The 9,830-nt window shown below is 34.6% G+C and overlaps 1 protein-coding gene across 1 annotated transcript; it reads left to right on the forward strand.

Annotated features, from left to right (window-relative positions):
* The first annotated feature begins 4,810 nt into the window (after positions 1 to 4,810).
* On the forward strand, positions 4,811 to 8,428 carry LOC125674309 (C-type lectin mannose-binding isoform-like). Its single transcript, XM_048911452.1, has 4 exons — positions 4,811 to 5,118; positions 7,593 to 7,669; positions 7,767 to 7,860; positions 8,116 to 8,428. The coding sequence occupies exons 1-4, from the start codon at positions 4,818 to 4,820 to the stop codon at positions 8,337 to 8,339; spliced, it is 696 nt and encodes a 231-aa protein (XP_048767409.1). The 5' UTR covers positions 4,811 to 4,817; the 3' UTR covers positions 8,340 to 8,428.
* The last annotated feature ends 1,402 nt before the right edge of the window (positions 8,429 to 9,830 follow it).

Raw genomic sequence — 9,830 nt, forward strand, 5'->3', positions numbered from 1 at the left:
GGTTGATTGGTCTTGCGCGTTGGTCATATTCTACTAGGGGATTTGGTTTTGCAGGTCGTGAGTTCAACGCTGGGTAGCGGTGGAAATGTGTATCCAAATAAAGCGAAATTATCTGTGCTTTATATGCACATGTGTGTATGTATATGAATGCGTGGTGGTTGTGGGGGTGGGTGTGTTTGTAGATAAACGGTGATTTGTCTTACAATTCCATTAAACAATAAAGAGCAAGACACATTAAGCCCAATTTTCGCCTCAAAATTAGGGTAAACCTAAAATGGGGTTTCACTTGGTTTAATCATTAAGATTATGCACTAGGGCATTGACCTTGATATATATGGAAATTAGCGACGTAATATGTACTGTGGCGTCATTTTTGTCATCTGCGAGTGACAAGATTTACCGAAATCAGCGAAATTGACTGTTTTTTATGCCAATTTTTAAGATAGAGCATGTGCGTCAACCATAGATATGTTTTGTGTGCACTTTAATCATGTTGGAAGTCAGTAATGAGCAAAATTTCTACATGGTTGACAAATGCGCAGACTATCAAATTCAACGTAAACCGTTTCCCGCGTTCATCTTTAATACAAATTTCAACGTTGATGGTGTTCATATATACAAGTTTAATGAATAAATAACCATATGTACAGCATATTATATTTATAAGACTCTACATAGTTTGCATTGAAGAAGATAGTGTGTATACAAAGAATTGGAATCCTTGACACAACTATTTCCGATTCCAATTTTACTCGTTTAATGTTTGATATGGATACGCAATGGTAACACATGGCAAAGTTCAATTACATATTCTTTTTTATCATAGATAGTTTATGATATGAGCTATCCCTCTAAATTGGTGTGCATATCCTGTGCCGGCTACAAGTCGTATCTAAATACATGTTTAAATACGCCTTACCGGTCATAATATTCTAACGTACATCTACGCTAATTATAACCTATTGGGTATGATGCATGTATAATTTCAAATGCTATTCTAATATTGTATTAAACAATATGTCAGACAATATGTCAGACACATCTACTGATTGTCCATCTGGGGAAAAAACCCAGTCATGATACATAATATTTATGCTATTAAGTTAGAATTTTATTATGACTTTCGCCTGGTGTTTAAAAAATGCACGTCTTCAACCGAATGCAATCTTTGTTTATAAAATAAAAAGTTTAATATTACAAATATCGAAAATGAAAGCGCGATAGCTTAATCGGTACCTTTACATCAGAGCATAATAGTGTGAGAGTTCGAATGCAAAATTCCATTATATTTTCCCCGTAAAAATTGAATTAATAACAAGTCAAATATACAGGCTCTACATATATGCACTTGAAAATCAATTCATTACAATATATTTTTCATAATTTACATGCTGCAGTACATATATATTTATGACGTGCATGTTTCCTATCAAAACAATTCCAATTTCACCGATCTGTCGTTTATATTACAAAGATGGCGAACTCATTTTACAATGTAGGGGAGGTTGCTTCATGATATATGGCTATGGATGCATCTACCTTGCTATAAGAGTGAATGTTGGTAGTTGATAGATGAACGATGTAATATCTAAATGTGTAAGTTATTACTCACTTGTAGGCTAAAAGATAAAGTATACGCTTGTATTTTGTATTCCAAGAGGACAAAATCCGGTGAACCCCTATCATTACATGAAAAAAATAGATGAAAAACATTTCTTAAGAAAATATTTTCAGTAGAAATGAACGACTCTGACTGCATTTGCAATCAATGTCAACATATCTACTACTCTAATCGTTTCATGCTTAAATTTTCGCAAGCATTCAGTACTACCATAAAAGGGGGGATAAATCAAAACTCGCATGTAAAATTTATGGGAAAACTAAATTCTCAAAATCAAATTCTCAAATTCAAAAGAATGTCTGGGTCAAATTCCCTTGTTGCTACGTGGCTGTAATAATTATTTGTTTATAGAATCACCTTACGTTGTCGATAACTGGCGCACGTGTTCTGTGACATAGTTTTATCAAAAACACATCACATCTAGTCATTGATTACTATTTTCATCATTAAATCTTGAAACTGGTGTTGAATAATATATCAATTTCAGCAAAGCATGATATTTTGTAGCATTAAAGTTTGAACATTCGATATTTTCTTTGTTTAAACTTCAAAATAATTCAAATAGCCGACGTTACACAAATAAGATAAAAATATTGAACAGTCGTCCAATGCAAGGTGAAGATAACGAACAGTGATCAATCTCATAACTCCTACAAGCAATACAAAATAGATATTTGGGCAAACACGGACCCCTGGACACACCAGATGTGCGATCAGGTGCCTAGGAGGAGTAAGCATCTCCTGTTGACCGGTCACACCCGCTGTGATCCCCATATCCTGATCAGGTAAACGGAGTTATCCGCAGTCAAAATCAGTGTGCCAAGAACGGCTTAACAATCGGTATGAAACACGTCAGACAGCATTTGACCCAATGCGAGGTTGTATTGACGAACTGGATCGTTATAACGACCATAGAATTTGCGAAATGCTGACTTCAATCGAGACTGTTGAAATCCCTGTATCATCAACTTGTTTGTCAGTAGCTTACCTCGATTTAAAAACTGACTATACCCAGAATAAGCTCTTGCATATCGAATCAGTTGAGATATATAAACACCATATGCAGGTGATAATGGAATATTGCTACATAAATTTGGGAAGTTAACGATGGAGAAGCTGAAATCATCAATGTGTTGTAATTTTACACTATCGATGTTTGGAGACAGTAGGGAAATGAAGAATTCAAACATAATTCCATCCGAAATTTCGATGCATTTAGATAGATGAAGTACGTCAAACGCGCGCAAGAGAAAATCGCATATTCCCAGATCCATGGAAATCGTGCAGCATGCAAAAAGTACATTGAAGAGATGTCTGACAAAATCAAGTGACGACGTCCTTGTACACAACTATGGCTACGAAAAACGTGTGCCGGTTATTTAAGATATATATCATAAATTATGTAAGATATTTCCTAAGCTTTATAAGATATTGAGTATATCAAACATGATATCTTATAATGTTTATGAGATATCTTATAAAATAGAAGATATCTTAAATCTATTTTAATGATATCTTATAAAACATAGATATATTAAATGTTTTATAAGATTTCTCATAAACTTTATGAGTTATCTTACATATCTTATAAGATATATCATAATTTTTTTAAAAAGTATCTCATAAACTTTATGATATATCTCATAATACATGCAAGATATCTTATATGTTTTATGAGATATCTTTTAAAAGTAAATTCATATGATACATTATAAAGTTTACAAGATATCTTATAAAAATTCGTTTTTGAGATATCTTATAAAATATATATTAACTCAAAGCTTCATACTTAAAAACTATACTAGATACGTGCATGTTTTTACTTCGTGAATGCAAGCGTGCATAATTATCCAAACTACAACTTTGATACGTTTTAGCGATATTTTTTCTCCTTCTAATGATGAGTGTAAATAGATGCAAGTGTATATGCTAAAACATTGAATATAATACGGACAAGATTTTTTTGGTAGATGTTTCCTGGTGTCAGTGTCAAATCTTGTGTAGAACTTATCACATTGTTTGTAAATCTCATCACATCCTATAAGGCTCACGTTCGGTCCCATTGCCGTGTGTTAAATTTTAAAAACTTTTCAAGTTCGTTTTATAATATTTCTTTTCCCATAACTTCTGAATAGATTTCTTGCTTTTTTAATTACAATCCAATGTAGTATTGGCTAGTGCGTGTTCCTTCGCTGAAAACATTTCTAGTGTGCTCGGGAAAAAAACAACAAAGTGTACATATACACACAAGAATAGCTTCAGGTAACCACGAGCTACGTACATATATGCTATTCATTTAATTCAGATTAAAATAATGCAAATTGGATGTGAATACAAAGGTAAAAGTAATGAATATATATGGGTTGCTCTACAATTCTTACATACAATTACAGTAATCGTCCTTAAAATCACAGCATCCGCCGAATCGAATGATCTATAATTGATTACAACTTTCGGAATAAATCAATTCAACTTTTAAAATAAAAATTATAGCGCACATTTGTTTAATAAAACTTTAAGCATATGGCGACATGAATTGGATTATTTTTATATTGAGTTCATGACATAGCTTTCTTGTTCATGACGTCGCACAAAGTAACGTCAAAATGGCACAACGTTATCGCAAACTATACTGTATTTACATATATATTATACATAAATAAAGCTTTTTACGAATACATCATAACCATTTTATGGAAGTATACACCATATGAAACAATTTTGAGGAATATCATTTAATTTGGACGCAGGGCCAAATTTGGCCCCGAACGTACTCTGCTCTTAAAAATAGGGCAAGCATCACCCATTGTACACAAAAGAGGTGAGATCTTATGCCCAGGAGGAGTAAGTATTCCAGGTAGACCTGCCACATCCGTTGTGAGCCCTTTATCTTGATCGGACAGAATAATACATATGTGTTACATTCTTGGTATATATTTCACGGACAAAATTATATAATACAATTATTGATTGGAACCCTAATTGGTTTTCTTTAGCTGATACCTCTTACCCACACCCGTCACTGTTGGCGCTTATGTAGATTGTTTCCGTTGAACTAAGCATTGATTTGGCATTGTGTCTCTTGTTCTGAAACACAGAATGGGTGTGTAGAAAACTTACAATAATCGATATTCACGGATAATACTTCGACTTCATTTGAAATTTAGAATCATAGGTCGCAATATCTCGTTTGGCCATGCAGCATTTCTTGTTTTCCTTCTGTGTTTTGCTGTCCTGTCTTTCCTTACTTTGTACCTTCAAACAATCCTCGGAATTTTTCCGTGTAGCTAACAATGACAATAAATACCCTACAACAAATATCGTTAAGGAGATAGTTCAGATATTCAGCTTAACCAGCTGCAGTGCAATTTGTACCAAACGTGGGGATTGCTCTTCTTTCTTCTACAATGGAATTTTACAGAGATGTGTTTGTACTGGACCAACGGATCAGCAGGCATTACAATCCAGTTTAGGATATATCCATTTTTCTTCAACAGGTCAGCTTTCTATCGTTTTCTGTTGTCAAGACGTTCCCCCCAAATTCACTTTGCAGTCGCATGTTCTTCCTTGCTGCTATATTATTTCTTATATATTCATTTTGAATAAAATTCACGCGAGCGAATTTCTAGCAAACTATAGAAATGTGTCGTGCAAACAACGAATTGAGATAACTATCAAAATATGTGAAGGGCGACATGTACAAAATGTAACTAACAATGCGTGTCACAAATTGATGACTGCTCGTACATGAATCCATTTTCCATTGAGAAATCATTGACGAAGATTACGTATCATTTCCCAGATGTCTTTATTCTTGATATCAGATATAAAAATCAGTCACATAAATTGTAAATACAATTCCGGTAAAAACTTTCAGTCTTTGGTTATCCCTGCACATAATTATACATATAATCCCTTTAACTATGAAAAGAGTGTAGGTAACGATGAAAGAAACCTCGCATGACACAATAATGATCACGGACAGTTTCCCGTTACTGATTTTGTTTACATATTTTCATACATACAAACATACATACATGGAAGTGTAGGATCCACGATGTGGATACGAGGTCATCTACAAAAATATACAAAGCACTAAAATGACCAACGACACGAGCAACCAGATAGTCATTTTTTTTCGGGACGACCTGTCCTTCTTCAGGGCAAACGAAAATAATTACATAATGTGGTCAATATTAGCAGAGAATGATACCGAAACAACAAAGGCTACATATAGACACACATAGCACAACAACTATACTAAGTCTACAAACCTATTTATACAACAGACTACATGTTTTTGATTTTACACTTGTCAATCAATGCTAAAAGCGGAGCGAATTAGGACATGTCCGATTCGTCCAAAGAGCTGTTCTATAATATACGTAGTTATAATAGACTTGATTAATCTCAGGTGGAACGAGTTAACTCTATTTTATCTATGCATTAAGAATAAATAGTCTATGAATATTGAAACGCAAATAATAAAAATGATATATGTATATAAATGAACACTGTGAAATAAAAGTATGTAATAAGAGGTAAACAAAAAACAAGTATAAATAGAGAATGTGGACCTAAGCTGCTTATTCTTTGTTTTTCTGGGTTGGTCCACATTGTTTATCTGTGGATCAGGTCTTTGGACGAATATAATCCAAATAATATTGATTCATTTTCAAAAAATCCACTGTTCATTTGACAATAAAATGATGCAATGCACTAGTATTTTATGTAAGTGTGCACGTGTACTGAAATTCGATTGGGATTGGGATATCAAACGGTAATCTGCAATTCAAAATAATAAAAACGAACATAATATGTTCCAGATATATATTTATTTCGTTAAACTAAAGTACGAACGCACACGAACAAAGGTTAAATTGAATTAAATCATGTAATTTTGCCAACGTACTCTAAAGTACTATAGCGTATTCTGTTCAGTAGGACTGCAAATTTAAGGCATTTGAGATTTCAAGTATATCGGGTCTTTATTGTTTTCATTAAAACGGCAGATCTTTTCAACGGTTGATGCTGCTGAGGAAAAATAAGACGTGTAACGTCTATACTTAGTATATTATTATAGTGCGAGAAGCACATAACGGATATTTGATTTGACAGTGAATGTGAGAAATGCGCAACATTTGAATCAATATTATGGACATTGCTCAATATGAAAGGATAAATTTACCATATCAATGTCGACATATCAAGCCTAAACTGCGACTGATTTGAGTGCAACTTCCACCTGTGCTGGGGTGAAAAACAACTGAAACTCTAGCGGATAAAAATAGCCCGTCACTTGCTTCACGACGTAATAGTTAAGCCAGGGAGTTCCCCATATCATACGCTGTTTGTGTATATATTGACAAACGATTTTAAATAAAAAATATACAACGCTTGCAAGAGTTTTCCTTTCATTTGAATACGCTATTTTTACTTCTTACTTTACTCGGGGCACCTTAACCCCACAACGTGCCTCAACACAAGACGGTATTCTCAATAGTCATGCAATGTATAATGTATTCTGATCTCATTTCTTTTGTGTCGAATGATCCGTGTTTGTCCTAACTGTAACTTCAATTTCATTATGCGAATTACGAGATTCATCATTGTTCCCTATCCTTGCATTTCTTTCCCATACATTTTTCAGTTTGTGAACCAAATTGTGCTACTTTCTGTCAAAGATGTTTGATAAATCATAGCAAAACCATGTAACAACGTTTTTCCTCATTAAATCCATTGAATAGTACAGTGCTTTCACAATAGTTAATACATTCTAGTATGGGCCTGACCACATCTCAGTTTTTCAAGGGTTCCGTGTTTACACTACTCTCAAATTTCAATTCTTCATAGGATTGTGAAGATTAATAAATGTTCGTTTCCTTCATGTTTCATTGAATCATTATGAACAGGATACTTTATTAGTTGCTAAGCACATGTACAACCATACCGTTCTGATTACCTCTTTCAGAAACCTTTTCCTGGATAGTTTTTGGAAAATCACAGTACTTGCATACTCAGAGCTATAAATTCTGGTTGGATGCACAGGTATTTGGGTTTTTTTTTATAATGAATCCTTATTTTTTTCTGCTGGTAACTTATATCAACATGAATCAATGTTTGAATGTCTCCTAAATCTGAATAGATTGAATGCCGAAAACTCGGAGCGAAATTGGCGGAGATTGAAACCCCTGAAGAAAACATCTTCTTAAAGAACATTGCACGACAAAACGGCTACGGTATGAACATGTATTATCGCTTATCCAAGCTAAAATAAATCCATGCTTATGCAATAGATGTATACACATGTGTAGGCCATATTGTAAAACAATATCATACTTTGATTGATTCATTATGAAGTAAAGTACTGTTTAAACGCGTAAGAATGTGACTCCAAATTTAATGTTGATAGATATAAAAATCGCTATGAACGAGGAATGTGTAGGGAGGACATGCATAATGTGTTTGTAAATTGTGTGTACTTGTTTTTCAAGGAAATGTGTACATTGGAGGAACAGAGGCCCTTAAACCAAACACGTGGATATGGTTCACAACTTTGAGCCCCATTTTTGTCACCGACTGGGCCGATGGTCGACCCCAGAATCTCCCGGCTGATGATTTCTGTCTCGCTCTGACTGATATCTTCGACTACAAGTGGGACGACTGGGGTTGTCATATCGAGCGTTTCACTTTCATTTGCGAGAGAGAATTTGCGTAAAAGAATTACTAATGTGTTGTGTGCCCACCATGAATGAGGGGCAATTTAAAAAGTTTTGAACACTACTTATTAACAGTAAATCGTTTAAATCAGAATATAATGTTGATGGTATGTTGATAAGCGTCAGGGAAATATACTTTGATTGTGAAGCCGCGGACATGATTTTCGACAAATGTGGTTTTATATATATATTCGTCATATTTAACACTGATAGGCTGACGTAAAGACATGATTGAAATAGAGAACTGGGTAAAGAGGTTACTGCAAAGTTAGCGCATTACATCCGGTTTTACGACAACGCCAACAAATATTAAAACCGATTTTTAAAAAGTCTACATAGACCAAACACTCTCATTTGCATCAATATTAGCTTTATTAGGATGGGTACATCATTGTAAAATGGGCAGAAGATCGTTTAAAGATGATCTTCGTTCTGGTAGGCCGTTGCCAGCATATACGGGGAAACAGCCTTGTTGTGAAAACTGCAATTCCTGAAGATGCCGTGAAAGGCTTTAGAAATATTACAAACATTTATTTTTAGCCATTGAAAGCATTGTAGGGGAACAGTTATTTAATGTTTAGAAAATGGTACATTCTATCTGTCACCCATATCCTTATGGAAAGCCAAACCACGTCCGTGGTCATCCAGATACTCAGCATGAAGACCGATACCAACGACGATAAAATGATATCATTACAACTGACGAAACATGTATTTGATTGTTAACCCGACACTGAACGCAGTAACAAGGTTTGGATCGGGGAAATTGACCGAAGCCTCATATAGCATACAGAAACAGATATGTTCGCAGAGTGATTTATGGGCTATTTTTCAACGCTATTTAAAGTCTGGTAGCCCACGTTCTGATTCCAGAATATACCAATGTTACTGGTCAGTTGTATACAGAAAATATCCTTTCTATCATTGTTAAACAAAAGTGTGTGTCCAGTCACTGGTACTAGTCGGATCGTGATTCTCTATGACAATGCACCTGCGCACAAATTGTCTGTCGCCACAGACTATTTGACGGAAATGGAGATAATGTTTTGCCGTATTCACCTTATAGTTCTGATTTAATTCTATATGATATTTGGTTCAAGTCGGCCGTTAAAGATGTCCTACGTGGTCGGCGATTTCAAAGTTATCGTGCTGTCAGAAGTGCCATTTTTAGTGTGTGAAAAGACACCTAAAGCGGCATAACGATAATTATTTTTCGCATTGCATTCAAGTCAATGATGAGTACCTTGAGGGATAGATGTGAACATTTTTTTAAAGTAAATATGTTATATTGTAATAGCGCATCCATGTTCAGAGCTGTCCATATGTCCCTCTTAGAAAATCAAGATATAAAAGACTAAATATTTTGATCATCTTCATCCTCGACGATAGGTCGACCTCTTAATCGGCACAAAACAACATATTTCGAAGGCAGTGTGTTACCAGAGTTATTTTGTTATGTCTCACTTCTGACATATCTGGCAACTAATCAC

Source organism: Ostrea edulis, chromosome 3 (assembly GCF_947568905.1).
Source record: "Ostrea edulis chromosome 3, xbOstEdul1.1, whole genome shotgun sequence".
In the NCBI taxonomy this organism is placed as follows: domain Eukaryota; kingdom Metazoa; phylum Mollusca; class Bivalvia; order Ostreida; family Ostreidae; genus Ostrea; species Ostrea edulis.